Raw genomic sequence first — 19,675 nt, 5'->3', positions numbered from 1 at the left:
GCCTTGACAAGGCACACAGCCTTGACACATTTAGAAAGCTTCCTATTCTCTGCGAACAGACTGAATGATGGGCAGGCTAATGAAAACAATGGCAGTGGGAACGTAGATTTTCTTTCCTCTGCATACACTGACCTCGTTCCAAGTGATTTTCCATTTGAAATCAATCAAACATAAAAATAACTTTGACAGAAAGCTTTTACGGTAATCAGAGCCAGACGCCTCTTGGACCTACTTGGACTCTCGACCCAAACACTTGTAATCTCTGTCTTGACTTGATTAGACATAAACCTCTTAGAAGGTTACACATCGGACACCTGTTGTCATGCTCTGTCTAGTTAAGTCTCAGGGCTTAACCTCACTTCATGCCTCTAGCAGCCTTGACTAATGCAAGTGAGAGCACCTCAAACATCTTCACCTCCCAGTGAACTTCTCTGTCTGGTTCACCTGAGCTGCATTTATGACCAATAAAGGATTAGTTTTTTGTGGGGCATAACACCTCAAGAAAATTGGTCTTACACAGACCTGTTGTCACATTCAAACATCTATAAGGGCCTAACCACTACTGATGTTTGAGAATTAGAAATTATACAATAAGTTTACCATATGCAATGATAAGTACTGTGGTTAATTTGACGTAACCTCTGGCTGTTCTCTCCATCCCGACACGACCCCAGCCTTCCAACATCACTCCCCTGTACTTTTCACTGAAGAAACCATTACATGTCACAATGTTTTGCCCAAGTTCAGGTTATAATCATCAGCTCTGTAACTCAGCATAAGGACATCAGGGAAGCACAGAGGGATTTGATCCAATTTAGTAATTCTTAACTCGTAACTTCTTTAGAGGAGGTTAAATATAGCACATCACAGTGATCCAGAGTGCAGACTACACATTACATTGTGTAAATAAAAGCTTAATCACTTACTCTGCCACTTTGGGCATGCCAGTAGGGTTAATGTGAACTCACCTTAAGATAAACTAAGCTGAGCTATAGAAAACACTCTTATCTGTAAGACTCAAATAGAAAGAGAAAACTGTCCATACAAATTTGGAGCCAAAGTTTTTCTAATGACCACGTTTGCATTCATATGCAATGAAGATAATGTATCTTGTAACTAAGATGACACTATATTCAGATCTATAAACTGTACACTCCAATCTGCTTGATGTACATTTCCCCCATGTCCCCCCTGTATCGAGACAGAGAGAAAGAGAGAGACAGAGAGATAGTAAATATGAATCTCTGTGTGTTTTATGTTACATGATCTGTTTGATTTGCATTTGTTTACAGTTACTCTATACAGTTTGCTATACGTTTTAATCATGCTGTTTGTTTATGATTATTAAGTATTTTTACCATTATTTTTGTAAGCTTTGACAGCATAAGAATTACTTGTCATGCCAATAAAGCTGATTGAACTTTGAAAATTGAAAACTGACAGAGACAAAGACAAAGAGAGACAGAAAGAAAGAGCGAGACGCAGAGAGACAGAATGAGACAGAGAGTGAGACAGAGAGAGAGTGGGAAAGTGTGAGAGTGTGAGAGAGAAAATAAGCCCCAATAGTATGTTATGACAAATCTCCTGTGACCATTTCTCAGAAAGCTAAAGCAGGAGTCCATTTCAGTTTCCATGCAGTGGAAGTGTGGAGGGAGTTTGTCTTTTGCGGTGAGGTGTTTAGTGGACTCATTCTAGCGAGGGGCACTTTGGAGCCGTCCTGCTTTCAGCACCTTTACAATCAAGTGAAAGGCATGGGTTCAAGGATCATCACCGAGAGGAGTTACTCTTTGTTAAGTCCAGATCTGAAGGACTTATTCTTAGACTTAGGGCATCTAATCTCAGGTGTCCCACTCTGTGTTCCCTCAGTGGAGTTGTGGGTTACTGGACTGCTAGAAGACCCAGGAGTAGTAGAGTCTGCCTGTGTCTGCTCTTAAAAAGCTTTCCATCCATGCATCCCTTGGTTTCCTTACCAAATGCTTCTTACTACCTGGGCCCAGAGCGGGAGCCCCCGCTGTCGCGCGCTGGCTTCATCACTCTCTCCGTCATCATGGGCATTTTCACCGGCCCAGCCATCATACTCAACGCTACAGTGATTATTGTGTCCCTCATGCACAAGCAGCTGAGGCAGCCACTCAACTACGCTCTGGTGAACATGGCTGTGGCTGACCTAGGCACGGCAATGACAGGAGGGGTGCTGTCTGTGGTCAACAACGCCCAGGGGTACTTCTCCCTGGGAAGAACAGGCTGCGTGATGGAGGGCTTTGCAGTGTCTTTTTTTGGTGAGTGGGAAGAGGAGTAACACATAACATAACACAATGTAGGTTATATGTTATGTTTTTGACTGCCTATTCCATTATAGCTCAGTAGTATTGTAATGTAGAGTTCCTTTCCTACATGTAATACAATATTTGTTCGTCTAAGTCATTTTATCCCATTGTTTTTAATGCTCACAATCAATGTTTTTAGTTTAACAAACATCTAATCGCATGACACATTTCATCATTATGTTGATGTCATTTTCATTTAATCGCTTAGCAATGTTTATTCACGTTTTATCAGTGTGCCTCTAATTCCACCAACAACACCCCACTGTTTCTCCCATGTGTCTCACTGACTTCGCCTGACTTGTCTGCAGGCATCACATCTCTGTGCACGGTTGCTGTGATAGCAGTGGAGAGAATGTTTGTTGTTTGTAAGCCACTGGGACCAATATCGTTCCAACTAAAGCATGCGGCTGGAGGTGTGGCCTTGTCCTGGCTGTGGTCTCTTATATGGAACTTACCCCCCCTGTTTGGCTGGGGCAGGTATGAGCTGGAGGGTGTGGGGACATCCTGTGCACCGGACTGGCACAACCGAGACCCTAAAAATGTCTCCTACATCCTGTGTTACTTTGCCCTATGCTTCGCCATTCCATTTGTCATCATCTTGGCATCCTACACAAAACTAATGTGGACCTTACACCAGGTGAGCTGTAGCTTCATCATAGGCTGCATTTGTTTGCATGTAACATAGGTTCATCCATGAATTATCAACTTTACAGTGTCTCCTTTTTTTCTCTGGTGCTTAATACGTATAATATGTGTACATTATGTTGCAAAAGTCAATTTTCCATGACATTGTGTGCTCCAGGTGTCTAAGATGGCCTGTGTAGAAGGGGGCTCAGCAGCTAAAGCAGAAATGCAGGTAGCCCGCATGGTGATTCTGATGGTGCTGACGTTTCTGATCAGCTGGTTGCCCTATGCCAGCCTGGCCATGCTGGTGGTCTACAACCCTGATGTGGAGATCCACCCCCTGGTTGGCACAGTGCCTGTATACCTGGCCAAGAGCAGCACTGTTTACAATCCTATCATCTACATCTATCTCAACAAACAGGTACTGTAAGACCACATGCACAGATTATTTATTTTATGTACATATTTAGCAAGCTATGATAAATAAATTGGAGAGGGGAAAGTCATGTTATGGACCAGCTCTAGAGTACACTGGTCTTTTTGGGGCATCAGCACCATCTAGTGGTATTTATAGACAGTATGTTATCTCATTATCCACCCGAGTTACAGTGTATCTGTGATTTTGTTACTGTGGCTGAAGCTTTGTGTGCATTGCATAATTTGTTTCCTCTAGTTCCGTAAATACGCGGTGCCCTTCCTGCTGTGTGGGAGACAGACCTGGGTGGAGGACGAAGTATCAGAAACCACTGTCGAGTCTGCAAACAACAAAGTGGCTCCCTCCTGAAATTTACACATGCACTGTTTGAATTTAATCATTGATAAAAATTTGTCTGAAATATGTCAAGATTCACACATCCTTTCGGTGTCAAAGTGTTTGCATGTTTGGATTTTTTTTTTTATTGTGAAATGTGTTGTGATTTTGAAGTAAATGTGATTTTGTGATAAAGTATTATTGGTGGTGAATAGAGTATGCAGTGTCTACTTATTCTCTAAAAACTGCAGAAGATAAATAAAGGAGAACAGTAATTCAGCATAAGTTTATTCAATAATAATAGAAAATAAAATATCAGTATCGATTCAAATAAAGTCAAGGCCAAAATAAAATGGAAAAATACAAAAAATGTATTGATACAAAACCTAGAGGGTTATAGTAAAGCATTTGCTACTAAGAGAAATTATGTTTACTGAATAAAAACATTACAGAGCAAATATCAAGACTTTCAAGTAGAGAACATTACCATGGGTCTTTCCATACTTTTGTACATATTTTACATTATCCTCTATTTTAATACATCATTAAGAACATTAATAGTTGTAATAGTAATGATAATCATAACAATATGATGAAAACTAATAAAAATGTTCAAATCAATAGGTGTTTCTCTGTAAACTGGTACTTTACCATTGGATTTTTTTCCCTACCCGCGAACAGAGGAACAGTATTTTTTTTAAATACTCTTTCATTCCCAGCATTGTAAGGTGAGGTGTAAATGACAAATATAGAATTCACTAAACCATACACACAGTCACAAAAAGTACAAAATTGTCTCACCTTAATACACAAATCTGTTTAGAAAAAGGAGAAACAAAAGCACTATACAGTTACTTGTGCAAAGACAAACAGCTATGTGCTAATATTTAAATACCATTGGTATAGACTGAACCAAATCATTATTTTCTTTTTTTTCAGGAATCCCTGACATGAGGTAAAAGTAAGTTGTTTTCATCTTTAGTTTAACACAACTTTTAAAAGTGTTTACAAAATAATGCATATCTTCAGTTCATCAGTACTGTAATTGCTACGAATAGTACAATGTGCCTGTTATGTGCATTGGTCCTTTTATATGATACTCATCAACAAAAGGACTAGAACACATTTTTTTTACTCACAAACAATTCAAAGAGCCCTTTCAATGTGCACACAAAGTGGAAAACCTACATTTTCATGACAGTATTCGGTTGAATTAGAGTACAGTACGCACTCAACTACAAATCAAACACTCATGAACAACAGATCACATAGTTGTCTTACCCTAAATATCCTCTGTGCTAATTCAAACTCTCAGGGTATTGCCTGAAAAAGCCCATTTCAAAGTATTTTATCCAGTATCCTTATTGTGATTGTGATAGATTAATATTTGATGATAGCTGATAAAAACAAAAGGATTTCTTATTGTCTTGTGTTCCAACTTGTGAGCTTCGGTTGTCCCTTGTCATGGGTCCAGGATCAGTTCACCCTCCCAATATCATTTATTTAAATATATGATGAGAGGAAAAACATAAAGCAAATGAAAGACCAGGTTCACGGGGCAGCTTCACCCTACTCAATTCAATTTTCTTGCCAAAACTCCACTGCGGGACACTGTGACAAACAAACACGTTGAGACAGTGATATGTTGTCCCCGATGCCTAACGAGGTATACTGTATGCAGGAACCAGGCAGGCTGAGAGAGAAAGGGGTGGGGGGTTAGTATTGCTTAGCCTCTCTCCAGCTGGGACGCATCCTGACATGAGGACACCCTCTGTCTTTCCACCTACAACACAAAAGCATCTCTCACCTGCGGACGGCCTTTGGATGCGCGCATGCTTCTCCTGCCACCACAGGCTCGGTCCAAGCCCTCACACACAACATGAAGGCTAAGATGTGATAACGAAGATTCAGTACAAAGGTTCAAAGGAATCACACCATGATCGACACAGAGTATGTCCAGGAAAATCCCAGCACAAGCAGTGAGATATACTAATTTATCCCTGTTATTAACATCTATCATTTTTCGTTCTTTCAGCAGCAAAAAGGCATTTCAGTAGGGGCTGATGAAACCTAGGTTTGACTTTGAAACCAACTAAAAAAAGCAGCATTGTTAATGCACTATGCATTTTAAATTCTTGTGCATGCCCTGCACAAAATATGCAAACAAATGTTCATCACATCTGTATAAAATTTCAGCACAGGATCCTTGAGGCTTACCTTCTAAAAATGCTCCTTTAAAGGGGGCTTAACCTTATGCAACTGGTGTTGGTTTGGTGAAGTAACACATATACTCCTATGCTCATAAAACAAAGCCATTTGCATATCTTGTGCAGTAGTGTTGTCACACAAGCATAACCTCTTAAAAATGCTGTTTTCATAGGCAAAGTAAAGGGTGCATATTAGCAAAAAATAAAAGGCAAATAAATATCAGAATATTGTACCTAATAAAATAATGCAGTTTGCTTTTATAGCATAATAGGAGTCACAAGGGTCCATATTGCTGATCTTTTAAATGGTACATAATTACAAAATATAGAATATCTCTTTACAAAGTTTTCTTTTGTTATATAATACAATTTACAGCATATCAACTATGAAATATTAATCAGGCTATTCTAAAATTTAAAATAACCTGCCTGCTAGTGCATTTATCACAAATGCTTTTGTCGCTTCAAAAGTACATATCTCAAGTTGAATGATGCTATAAGTAGGACAGTAATTTCCTGCATAATCTGGTACAACTCTACTGGTGCTCTTCTCTTTTTGACTCATCTATAGCAATCATTTAAATGTTCTGGTCTAACAACATAGGGATCAAGTTCTTCTAATGACTAAGGGAGGAGATATGCCTTTCTATGCTTGCATTGAAAACTTGCATGATATGCCAAACCTTAATAAAGTGACTGAGGTAATGACATCTTACATCTGATTGTCATCACCCTAAGAGACCCGCCCTCCAGTATCTCACACCTTTGCCAATGGGTCCATCTCCTTCACTGACAACAATGTCCTCATCTCTGATTGGCTGCGGGCTGGACCAGTATGTCACCTCCGAGTCAAGGGCTTTGACAGGAGGGCGTGGTCAGTCCCCTCGGTGCAGCAGGGGTGGTAGCTGGCTCTGTGCTGTGACCTCCTTTGCTGGCAGGTGGAGAACAATTAAATGGACGGGACTAATGCGTCTCTCTTCTAGGTGCCTTTTCTCTTCAATGTAAAAGGCACTTCTTTTGGTCAGAGCCAATAGATGCATTTTCTTTTTATATTTTCACTGATGGTATTCTGACAAGGTTCTAGTTTGCAGAGTTCTCCAGCCACTGCTATAAAGTTGTGATGCATATCATCTCGTCTGCCAGGTCCTCCTCATAAGGAGCTCTGGGTTCTGTCTCCGGCTCCTCGTCGCTGTAGCTGGCTGCGGTGTCCTGCAGTTCATAGTCCCTTGGAGTCAGAATGGGGAACACGTTGACCCCGTTGACGCCCGGGGCCACGCCGCCGTTCAGCAGGTGGCTGGCCGCACTCTCCATCTCATCTATCGTCATCTCACAGGCGTCTGCTATCTCATGCTTTGTGGCAGCGACAAACTTGGGATCCTTGGCATATCTCCCAAGCCCTTCCGATATCAAAACCTGCTCGACAGCATGTGAGAAAAGAAATATGTTAGTGAGTTTTTGAAAATGTTCTTTCACGACTTCTGTAATGCATTCATTTATTTGCTGTAGCATAACAAGCCTGAGGCCTATTTGATTACTGTATACAAGTAAAAAACAATGCCTGTGAGATCTGATCATCTGGTTGGGGACACCTCCAATTTCCATACCCCCCTTTCCTCCTTACGTCCCCGCCAACCCTCAGACTCACCGCTTCCACTAGGCTGGTGGCGCTGCCTCTCTTCTGGTGGTACTGGTTTCGGTACTCTGGCGGTACCTGCAGGTGGACCGGCGAGTAGGTCCTCTGGGAGTACTCGGGGTCGTCTGTGTACCAGGAGCTCTTGCGCACAGACACCTGGCTGCTGGCGGCACTCTCCCTATGTGGGTGATCCACACGGATGAGTGGGGTGTAGTATGGCGACTGCTCTTTACTGGCTGGGGTGGCGGGGGGCGTGGCCCAGGAGCGGGTGGAGCGGGTTGGGGAGAGGCGGTGGGCCCTGCTGGAGTCCAGGCCTGCTACAGCCATAACCTGACGGGGTAGGAGTGAGTAATAAATACAGATTTTACAGACAGCTGCATAACAAGCAGTTGTAGTGCAGTCGAATTGTACTATTATTCTACTACTACTACTCTTGGAGCATGTGTGCAACACAACTCTCTTCTATTTCATATATGCATTTTACCTTGTTTCAACAAATACATTTTTTTAATTGCTGTGATGTATAGCATCAGTCAATTACAACTTGCAGTTAGTGAAAAGATTGAGGGAAGCAGTCATGTAATAACACAAACAAAACTCCAAAATGTGACACAAAGGAGTGTATATGACAAGATTAGTGAGTAAACAGTACAGTTGTGACTATGAGTGTTACCTGGTGCTGCATAAGGTGCAGTGGTAGAGCAGTACGCTGATGTGGAAGCTCGTCCTGGCTACTCTGCCTGCGCAGACACTCAAAGTTGAAGGATGGCCTCCTGTGACCTTAACAAGTGAGGAGTGGACTAGTGAGTGACCTCATGCAGGAAACTTTGAATGCATGCAACACATTAAGACCACAAACACTCAAAGGAATATGAAAAAATGGGTAAAAGACAAAGTTTAATGAGGTTAAATGTCCTGTGAAATTCTATGTATGTTTTGTGTGCGTTGCTTAAATCTAGCAAACATACAGTATGATTCAAGAGGGTTAGGCTCATTTTGTATCCTGTTTAATTTAGTGTCTTGTCCTGTGTTGTTTTGTGTCTTGTCCTGTGTTGTTTTGTGTCTTGTCCTGTGTTGTTTTGTGTCTTGTCCTGTGTTGTTTTGTGTCTTGTCCTGTGTAATGTGGGTCTTGTACCTTTGGGTGGCTACTGTGTCCTGTCCATGTCTGTGTCTTTTCCTGTGTAATATGTATCCTGTACCTTTAGGTGGCTTTTGTGTTTTCATGCCATATCTATGTATGCATTTCTGTGATTTTTTTCTGAGGTTGTAAATGTGGTATTTTCTGGATAGATAGCCTACAGCCTACAGCTAATTTTTCAAAGTTGCATGTGGTCTAAAGGAAACTTTTCTGTTTATTTTAGAGTTTGGCAGCTTATTTACAATTGATAGAATTTAGTATGGAGCATCTTATGTAGACATTGATATGGAAAGCGTCTGAACCATGCTGCATGCTGAGTAAGGAGATACCTTGAGGTGTGGCAGGAAGCAGTCGTCTCTTTGGCGACCTCCGTGAGTCGCGGTAGAGAGGCTGCTCGTCATCGTCATAGTAACTGTCAGGGTGATGGTAACCTTTGGGAGTCTCATACTCTGTGTCACTGTTCTGATACCTGTCAACATATTGAACATAGGACTTGCTTACTAAAATTTCTGTTTTCTTGGGAGAGTTTCCCATTCCTTCTCATAAGCAGGGCAAAATAGCTAAGTAAAATTCAAAAGGAAATGCAAAGTAGTAATACCTGTCCCCTGACAGCATGCTGTCATCTTCATAAAACTCCTCCCCACTGTAGTACTCCCCAGAGAAACGGTCCTCATCCAACTCCTCCTCCCTGCGGATGGTCGGGTGGTGGCCATCCCCTCCGTGGGACCTGATGGAAGGTCAGGCACAGGGGTCACAGGTGCACAGTGTTGCTCTTCAGGGGGTCATGGGAATAGGGCCATGCACTGCCATGCAGACGCAAGCCTCCAGGGGGCAGCGATGCAACTGAACACCCTTATTTACCAAGTCACCACAGCCTAACCAAGACAACAGGCAGTTTCAAGCTGAAGAGCATCACTCAGTGTTTCATTTGACAACAGTTTAAAAGGGAAATTATTGATGCTGTTCATTTTGATATCCTTAGTCAAATTAATTACAACACAGATCTCTTTCTTGTTATGAATCGTGAATACAGGTAATTTTGGGGATATTGGTGTAAAAGGAAACTAGTGCTGTCATCAAATTAGGATTTTAAAAACATTCTCATACACTTCCTTGGATTCAGGCAGGTCCTCCTTCAAAGCAAGCACATCACTTCTTTTGGTGGTGCTCTCCTTCCTCGCCGACACATGCATAAAGCAGGACTGGTCTAAGTTGTATGCTGGCCACTCACACTTAATTTGATCTCTCCTTTTACTTTGAAGCATTGACACAACTGTGTTATAATAGAAGCTAGTGGCAACGAAACAAATGACTGGCCAGCATATAGTACATAACACTGACTTAGCAGGGATGCAACCATTCACTGATCCAAAACCAAATCAAAATGAAACAAATAAATAAATAAATAGAAAAATATATTCCCCCTTTGCCGTGGAGACATACTGCTGGAGCCACACCTAGGAAAACAACATACCTAACATAGGTCTCATAGTAGCGCCTTCTGTCCAAGAAAGCAGAGGGATGGTTGAGAGAAAGCATTTTGGTTAGGCAGGAGAAAGGGAGAAGGAGAGGACACAGAGAAAAGGGGGGAAAGCGTGACATATATATCATACAGTATATGAAACATATACAGCATTCTCATATATATGTATGAGGAGGAAAGAGCATGGTGGCAGATGCACGCTCCAATGTTGGTTGACAATTCCATTTTCTTCACTTAAGATAGCAAACAAACTGAAAATCATTTGTCTTTCGTAAAGTGACAGGAATGAAATTGTCCCCCAAACTTATTGGGTATTGAACAAAGAAAAGCCCAATACTGGAGCGGCATACTGAACATGTGGAATGGGAAATCTGGAGATAGTGTACTATTGGTCACTTATGAAATTAACTGTCAGCATGAAAGAGTGCTTTTGATCCATTATGGAATGAAGGGTTTATACTATAGGTCTGTGAAAAGAAAAGGTCTGATAAGAAGCTGGTTCCTGCCTGTGGGAAAAAAACACTTATGCAACAGATAATGTCCTTAGGTCTTCTGGTAGCAGCATGCTCTGATTGCATAAAAACTAATCCCAATGTATTTTGTTGCCTCAGTTATGTGCTGTGACATCATACATCCTGAGATAGCTGCATGAATGCCCATGAAAGACTAAGAAAACCCCTCAGGTGATAAATACAGCGAGGGAAAATTTAAAACTTCTATACAGTTCTAATCTATCATGCCATTTGAAGATCGCTGTGTTTGGAGCTTCCGCCTAATACTTAAAGAAAAATCCACCCTTGGAGACTCTTACACAGGTAGATATCATCAGTTTGTGATGTATTTATGCGTTATTTTGTTTAGTGTTGTAATTTTCTTTTTGGTGTACCCACTTTCCCTCAAGCTGCATCATCTACTTCTACTTCAGTTAGTGATTTATTACATTTCCCAGAATTTTCAACATGCCTGAGAGAAGGCATGTGAATTTTCTGCTTTCAAAGAAAAGCATATGGGCAATAAATACAGCTTGCTAGCCAACTATTTTGAGAACATTGGGGCGTGTTTATGATCACTGCAACATCCCATATTCAAAATGCAACATGTCTTGTGGCTGCATTGCATTATGGTATATTGATGTAGGGATGTAACTATAGTTTCTGACACAAAATTTCACAACACAAAACTTTGACTGCATTGTGGAGTTGAAAAAATGACATGACATTCAGAATGGCCTTTGCTCTTCTGCACTGGATGAACACTAGAGAGCGTAACACTATCTCACTACTGTGAAGACACTGTAGGCAACAAGATGGACTCAATCTCCGTTGTGGCTGCACTGGAAATATCTCAACATGATGTCACATCATCTACATCTGACAAGTTATCTGGGGGAATAAGAAAAATACACCACAAAACAACAAAATGGGCCCAGAAATACAAGATACATCACCAATTTGTGTTTTAGGGTGGATTTTTCTTTTTATCGATTATTCTGGCCAACAGATCTGACACTTGAACCACTTTAACAGCAGAGCGATGGCTGGTGATCAGTGTGCGGTTACCTTTGCCCCTGCGGGGTCCGGGGCTTGTCATAGTCATAGTAGGAGCTGCGTAGACCTGGGTAGCCATTGGGAGGCGCATGCTCGTAGTAGCGATGGTGTCCCCCGTTGGGCAGACTGGACACGTTGGCATTGTTGAGGTTGATGTTGGTGGATTTTGGTGACTTGCCATAGGAGTTGTGGTGGCGGTGGTGATGGTGGTGGTGGTGATGATGGTGGTTGGGGTGGGACATTGCATTGGCTCGACACAGGCGTCCCACTGGCTGCTCCATGTGGGCGTAGTGTGGGGGCGGTTGCACTTGGAGAGGCCGCTGCGTGGCGTTGGTCTGGTGGCCGTTGGATCGTCGATGGCCCCCGTTCATGACATGGTTACCGAAGAGTCCGCCGTTACGCTGTGAAGGAACGTTTAAGGTCAAAACGCCAGGGTTTCCATTTCTTACAATGGAGAACAAATGTGCTATTGATGTTAAGTCTCAGGGTTGATTTTCTTTTCAGAAATTGTATGGGCAAAAAATAAGTTCAGAAGCTGGTTTAATGGCTTATGACATTATGTGAGCAAAATGTTTGTTTGAAATGGAGGAAAAACATAAGAAGCCCAAATAAACTAAATAAACTAAAAAGCTATATAGTTCTACTCTTTTGTAGATCAATACATTTACTAGAGATTTTAACACTGTTTCTCTATTAGTACATTCCCCCCCACTAAGTCAAGGGTGTCAGACAGGTAAAGGTTGCTCTTTTATATGTGCATTACTATGGAAAAGCTCCACTGAGCAACTTCATAACCTCAGGTAGAAGACAATAATACAAGCATAATATTTAACTTTATGCCACAGATATTTACCCTGCCAGGCAGGTAAAATTAAATCAGTTACCCTATAAATTTCCTCGTCTTCCTCTGGAATAAAGTCTACTAGTTCGTCATCTTGCAGATCACATGATATCGCTCGGCGAATTTCGGGCCCAATATCATGCAGCGTGCGAAGGCCAGCCTGAAACCATGACAATGAAAGGGCTAAGAGCTACAGCTGGGACCTTCCTCTGAGCCAAGAGACTCCTTACAGTACCAACATCATACAATCACAACCACACATACTGGGCATACACACATCTCTGCTGGAATATGCAACACCTGACATTTACAGTGCTAGACAGACTGTGAGAGATGAGAACACAGAGACAGACAAATGTGCTCTCCTGAATGTGGCCTGCTGTGAGTTTACTCAGTTGAGATGTGTTGTGTAGCACCCAGCTGTGCCTTCTCTAACATTTGCTTTTGTGAATGCATTGAAAATCAATTACATTTATTTATTTTCCTTTCCTTTTAGTGTAAGTAACCAAATTAGCAAGAAATACACAAAGCTTTCATTGTAAACAAACTATAGGCTGGTAGGGGAAATAATAATAGGATCGATCGTGTTGATCGTCCAACAATGATGTATGGTATTTAAGCCAAAGATAAAGGAAATGGAAACAAGCTTGGCATATGAACTTTGTGAGCCGATGGGTGACTTGTGATGCACAAAAAACACGTGTAATGACGATGGTAATGGATGGAGACAGTGACACACACTTAACATCAACATCTATGACATAAAAGGACGCAGGGACATGAGTAACAGTGGTAAAGTTCACACACTAGAGACACGTAAATCACAGGAACAGATTCATACTGTACACCAATATCTTTGATCATGAATGACCTGCTGAATCATAAACCATAACATTAGCACACTTAATGATATTTAAATGAAATGCACAAAGACAACTTTTACAGACATCATTTCATCATATTAAAACGTTCATAAATGTTTTCACACATTTTCCCCAATATTCTCTCTCTCTCAGACACTCACATGCACACATGCACACGCACACGCACACACACGCACACACACACGCACACACACACACACACACACACACTGTGAGGCTCACCTGTAGAGCAATGGCTGTGTTGTTTTGGGAGGGGTGTGCACCCACCAGGCCTTCCTCTTTACGTTTCTTGAATTTCCTAAAGTAGTCCTGTATCAGGAAGGTGGCATAGAACTTCCCCACGGTTACCTCATCATCTGAGTGAACAGACCACACAAACGCTTCCTGTGTCAGCAGGTCACTACACAGCACCCTGAGAGAGAGAGCCTGTCCATGACCCTTCCCCTCGCCCCTTCTCCTCAACACACTGGGCAGCACCCCCTGCTGTAAATGTGATGCACTCATCAATGCCCACCCACATGATTTATATCCACATCATATACATCCATCTTGATGGTGTATATACTGTACCTCGATCTGTACCACCTGAGATCCTTATCTGTAGTCCAAAGAGAACAGAAAACCAAATATATGCTACAGTGTCTTCAGTTGTGTACAGTGTGCCTACTTTGGAAGAGATTTAGATGATCCAAGGTAGATCTTCTATATTATATGTTTGATTTTAACTTACAAAGGATGGTGCAAATAAATGCTCAAACACCTATTAATGTGTGTAATAGCTGTCAGTAATATTGCCACTGTAGCTTCTCTCTATCCCCCAATGGTGGGCTAATGATAGAGAGAACAGAAAAAGCACAATTAGGGTCAAATAGGCTCATGATTTATGTCTCAAACTACTCCTTATTTTCAATCTGTATAATTAGTAGTGCTATTTAACTGCATTATTATTAGATGACAGATGAATTGTTCAATATTTAGGCAAGATTTAGTTTGAGCCACTTTTTTGGATGCACTCAAACATATTTTTTAGATATGTTTTGTTGGGAGAGAGCGGGGTGTTTGGACAGCTTCTGTGTTAAAACGTATGTCCGAGGATGCCATTTACTCTACTACTTTAGCACATGCAAGCAAGCAGACCTAGGCATACATGTCAGTATGTTAGTGTACATGTTTGTGTTTGCGCTCATGTTATGTGCTTGTGTCATGTGATGTATGTGAATATGAGTCAGTGAATACTTCAGCAAGAACCTGAAACAGTGTATGGGTGTGTGTGTTTGCATGTATGGTGTACTTTTTGTCCAGTGGATTTTTTTTTTTTTTTTTAAAAGAGTATGTGCGTGAGTGCGTGAGAATCATTCTGAAGCAGGGGTCTGAGTCACTTTAAACAAGCACGCTGGGGACAGAGATCGGAGAGAGAGGCAACACTAGTTCCATGCCACCACCCTAAAACAGAACTGCTTCAGAATATTCTGAAGTACTTAAGAGTTTTGGATACATAGATAAACAGTATAAGGAAAAGAAGCTGTGGAAGCTCAAGCAGTGAGAAAAAGGACAGAGATTAAGACAACAGAGAGAGACAGAGAGGACAGAGCGAGAGAGATGTAAAGCAAGATGAGAGATAGGGAAAGAGAGAGAGAGAGAGATTAGTGAGAAAGACAGAGCATGCACTTGCACAGTGGTCTACAAGGCCATGCAAGCCCAAAGCCCAGCAGACAGTCAGTGGCCTCCATCAGCATCCAGGGCAGGAGGGAGGAGTGTGGATCAAACACACATGGATAAGAACACACTGCTGAAGGGCAACCAGGAGAACATGAGCAGAGCAGAAACAGCAGGATACAGCTTTATTTGTGTGTATGTGTGCTTGAGTCTGTCTGGGTGTGTGCACTCTACAGTGTGTGTTTGACGTTGCACCATATGTGTGAGTGAGTCTTTTTTTTATTTTGGAGCGTCGTTATGAAAGAGCAGTTTCTTGTTTCCTGTAATTCTATACACACAGCATGTGAATCGGTGGATGCAATCACTATGTCCACTTGTCATGTGTGATTTTGTGCAGGTTCATTTAGTTAGGATTGTGTGTCAAAGTATAACAGAAGTGCTATCAGGCATATGTGATTTCTTCTGACAGACACGGGCCGATTCCACTAACCACCAGCAGGGGGAACCACTTGATCCAGCAGCTTCATGCTGGTTCTCTTCCAGATTTTCTTGATGACAGCCCGCAGCTCTTCGTTAGCCTGCTCTAGATTACCTGCACCACAGGGGAAAAAACCTCCCTGAGAAACGAGCACACCAGTTCACAGCCATTTTCAGTCGACACAAGCTCGTAATTACAGGTAATGGAGAACATTGGAGTGTGTGTGCGTCAGCAGTACATGTGTATGTGTGTTTCAGCAGCAGTACAGTGTGGTGTGATTTGTGCTTATTTGTCTCATACCATCTGTTTTGATCTTCAGGGCCGTGCGCACCAATGCAAACAGAGTGGCGTTGAACATGACTGTGCCGTCACTGTTCAGAGGCATGTTCATGGCTACCAGTCTCTGAAAGAGAGAGTGGTTACAGGACTTTAACATGGTAGAACTGGAAAGCTAAATAATCGGTTTGCTTGTGTGCATGTGTGTGTGTAAGAAGAGAAAGAGAAGAGAAGAAAAGAGAAGAGGAGAAGAGAGGAGTGGAGAAGAGACCTTGCAAGCCACTCTATGAGGACACAGTTTGCCAAAGCCGAGAGGAGGTTGGATTCGACGGAGCAGGGTTACAACATCCAGATGTTTAATTCTGCCCCTGTGTGAGAGAAAAGCCAGACGTAAAAGGTCACTTGTCAATGCACCTTCTGAGGGACACACTTCTGTACACAAGCATGAATGTGAATTACTTCAGATACGTAATAAAGCACATACTTTGCCTCTGGGTCATACTCTGACCAGATTCTCTTGAACTCATCTAAGTGGTGTGGGCCGAGAATGGACCAATCACGTGTTAGATAGTCAAAGTTGTCCATGATGACGGCCACAAACAAGTTGATAATCTGGAGAAGCACAAGAAAATGTCTTAGTCAGTATGTTTAGTTTTGTGGTGCTTTTACATCTCTTTATTTCTACAGTGTGAAGAACTGTGGGAATGTGTGTATCACAACAAGTGCAGTCAGCAGAGTTTGTAAAAGTGTAGATATCAGCCATAATCCATGTCGGATAGGGTTGTGAATTGTGACCAAAAAGTCCTACCTCTTGATAGATATAGTATGTGTTTTGATATACATATATACTGTATAGGTTTATGTACAGCATACATACATCCAAATAAATGGATGTATACTATTATGTATACTAGTCCAAATGATGTTGAGCTGTTGTAAGTGGTAAAAGACATAGTAGATTTAAAATGTGAAATGTCACTACAGTGCCCCCTACAGCGCCCTGGTGACAGTGCAGGAAGTAATACTAGGCACAGTACAGTATACTGAACATGTGTACCAGGAAGGCGCAGAGCATGTAGAAGGTGATGAAGTAGATGATGGCAAATCCACTGCCACAAGTCATCTCCTCCCCAGGGTTGTAGTCTGACTCTGGGTCACACAGTTTGCCTGGCATACATGCCAACATGATCTCTTGCCATGCCTCACCCGTGGCACACCTGGGGAAGAATGCATTTATCACTCAGCAAGACCCAGAAAAGTAAAACACACTATATTCAATTCCTCATGACCCCTGACCCCTGCAGACCTGAAGAGCAGCAGCACGGCCTGAGGGAAGGTCTGGAAGTTGTTGTTTCTGTTGATGTGAGTGCCGTCCACCATGGCAATCTTACCAAACACCTGAAATAGAAATGTTGTCCAGAATATAACTGCAAAAGCAACCAAGGTAAGACTGAGAGGAAAGCCTTTTTCCATCAAGTTTCGTTACCAACCTGCATGCCAATAACAGCATAGATGAAGAACAGCATGGCTATCAGAAGAGCAACATATGGCAGGGCCTAAAGGCAAAAGGAGTGAAAGGAAGTAGAAAAACATTGATATTAATGCATTAGTGACTTGGATGTTTCCCTCAAGTCAATGATCGGCTAATAGTAGTACCAGGCCTCACCTGGAAGGATTTGATGAAAGTCCACAGCAGGGTACGAATGCCCTCCCCTCTGCTTAGCAGCTTGACCAATCGCATGACTCGAAACAGACGGAAGAAGGTGATGGAGATGCGAGCGCTGTCCTCAGTGTTCTGTGGGGAATGAATCCCGAGTCAGAGGATGGGAGAGCAGTAGTGTATTTACTGTACAGAGAGTACCTGGCTGTGCTTTACTGGTTATGATTATGAGGTCTAAACTGAGACCTGAGTACAAGATACATATGGGCTGAAAAAGCAGCACTGCATCTTTATGTCATGGAAAACCATTAAAGCTTTTAGAGAAAAGTAGTTTTGAATTTGAACAAAGCTTCAATTTCTTGTTCAGTGCCAACCACCAATTTTATGACAGATGTTCAAACTGCAGCAGTTTTATAAATCACATATATGGCCCTTGATTTGAGACCAAAAGTGGTTCTGGTAAAGATGTAGCTGATACAAAATGAGAGTGATACAGAGTGAGCGTAGTCTCTCATGCAGTGTAGCTGCAGCTAATATGTTTCTGTCAGTCTGTGTCCAAAGCACTGTCAGGAGCTCTGTCACTGTACAGACCTACAGGGGAGGAAGCAAGGAGGCAAGCATGCTGGAAAAACCTTGCCATACTTGACAGGACACATCTGCACAAGCATGGCACCCTCAGTCCAGAGTCACTGCATGCGGAGTCACAGTGGGACCAACCCTAACGGGTCAGCCAGGAGGTTCAAAGGTCAAAGCTGGGTGACCTGATCCCAGGGGTCATCCATGGGTCACTACCACACGCAAGAATGGTGGCAGAGACCATGTAGCAGTGTCAACGGTACAAACGTGAGGAGCGGCCCAAAACCGCTCCCACCTAACGGGACACACACTGCCACGTTTGAGTGACACACTCTCCTTAAAAATAACTCCAAACAGTTAGGAAAATGAAGAGCAAATTCTTGAGGATATATGCAAACAAACAAACAAAACATCTGAAAACAAATGTGAGAAATCAAAATACAGAGAATGGAGACCTTACCATGAGAACATAAATGAAATTGAAATAAGCAATACAATAGATCATAGGAGGTATTGTAGACAACAGAAAAATAACAAACAAAGAAACAAATGCAAATCTAAACATGGGCATGGCCCTGAGAGGGGGGGCGGAGCATCTTACCCCCGTCTCATCCACCTGAGGAGTCTCCGTTGGCTTTAAAATCAAAGACCTGTATTAATGACTTATACAAAGTTACTACAACCCGCAGGTCTCCCACATGTTGGGCTAAACACTTACACATAACATTTTAAAAGTCTTTATCACACGCCAGGACATGTCATTCAAGACGTAGACAGAACTAGATCACTACTCTTCTCACATAAAATATAAAACTGACAGGACAAAACTATCTTATTGTTACACTATGACATCAAAGACGGACATTCATCGACAGCATATCACAACCTATGTACACTTAAAATAATGACAGACATGAAACATAATCTTAATGCTTTAAACGTTTAACACTGCCACACAACAGGTTTGTAACGCTTAACAAAAGTCCTATGTAGGACTTACAATTGCATGTAAGACTGACAAACAACATGAAATTACTTAAATACTAATTAACATTTAAGACTGGCACACAACTTTATCACTCCCCCTGTGTAATGGCCATGACTGATGCGATTAAATGGTTTTAATGGTTGAAATGCTTGGCGCTCTACTGACAATGTTAATGAAAAGCTGACTGACTGACATAACAAATTTCATGAATTCATGTCGTGATAAAAGCACTATAAGTTAGTTATTGGCACACAGCCCAGATTCATAGCTAATGGTTTATTTTTCCTGTATCTCATCAAAAAAGGCTTGAGATACAGGCAAATACACATCAACATATGACTTGACTAGACGGAAATCATACATTGTGTGCACGATGCATCATTATTGCCACACACCAAAAGACTGTAGAACATTGACTGTATGTCAAGAGGAAATGCCAACAGTGTAAGACAACTGCAACGTCACTCTCATCTGCGTTGTAATGAATTCATGTAAACCAAGTTGTTTTGAAAATGATGTTTTTAAGTGGCTGAAATGAAACAAATACTCGCTGACCAAAACAAAACATAATAAAAATATTAATCTACCCAGTCTCTCACACAAATC

General features: G+C 41.8%; 2 protein-coding genes across 2 annotated transcripts in view; one reads left to right on the top strand and one right to left on the bottom strand.

Moving 5' to 3' along the window:
• The first annotated feature begins 1,969 nt into the window (after positions 1-1,969).
• LOC139932161 (parapinopsin-like) lies at positions 1,970-3,735 on the top strand. The gene is made up of 4 exons (XM_071925859.1): positions 1,970-2,279; positions 2,636-2,964; positions 3,130-3,372; positions 3,625-3,735. The coding sequence occupies exons 1-4, from the start codon at positions 2,048-2,050 to the stop codon at positions 3,733-3,735; spliced, it is 915 nt and encodes a 304-aa protein (XP_071781960.1). The 5' UTR covers positions 1,970-2,047.
• Positions 3,736-3,973: 238 nt separating this feature from the next.
• The window catches only part of cacna1da (calcium channel, voltage-dependent, L type, alpha 1D subunit, a), a 57,018-nt gene continuing 41,316 nt past the window's right edge, over positions 3,974-19,675 (bottom strand). The window contains 16 exon segments of the mRNA XM_078283719.1: positions 3,974-7,322; positions 7,555-7,872; positions 8,216-8,322; positions 9,010-9,172; positions 9,266-9,407; positions 11,723-12,111; positions 12,595-12,711; positions 13,658-13,791; positions 15,582-15,683; positions 15,870-15,972; positions 16,117-16,213; positions 16,330-16,457; positions 16,903-17,062; positions 17,152-17,243; positions 17,336-17,401; positions 17,512-17,640. Of these exon segments, the coding sequence (XP_078139845.1) occupies positions 7,017-7,322; positions 7,555-7,872; positions 8,216-8,322; positions 9,010-9,172; positions 9,266-9,407; positions 11,723-12,111; positions 12,595-12,711; positions 13,658-13,791; positions 15,582-15,683; positions 15,870-15,972; positions 16,117-16,213; positions 16,330-16,457; positions 16,903-17,062; positions 17,152-17,243; positions 17,336-17,401; positions 17,512-17,640 (2,553 nt within the window). The 3' untranslated portion in view covers positions 3,974-7,016.

Source organism: Centroberyx gerrardi, chromosome 5 (genome assembly GCF_048128805.1).
Source record: "Centroberyx gerrardi isolate f3 chromosome 5, fCenGer3.hap1.cur.20231027, whole genome shotgun sequence".
Classification (NCBI taxonomy): domain Eukaryota; kingdom Metazoa; phylum Chordata; class Actinopteri; order Beryciformes; family Berycidae; genus Centroberyx; species Centroberyx gerrardi.
The sequence above is the reverse complement of the archived record's forward strand: the minus strand, read 5'-3'. Positions and strand labels throughout refer to the sequence as shown.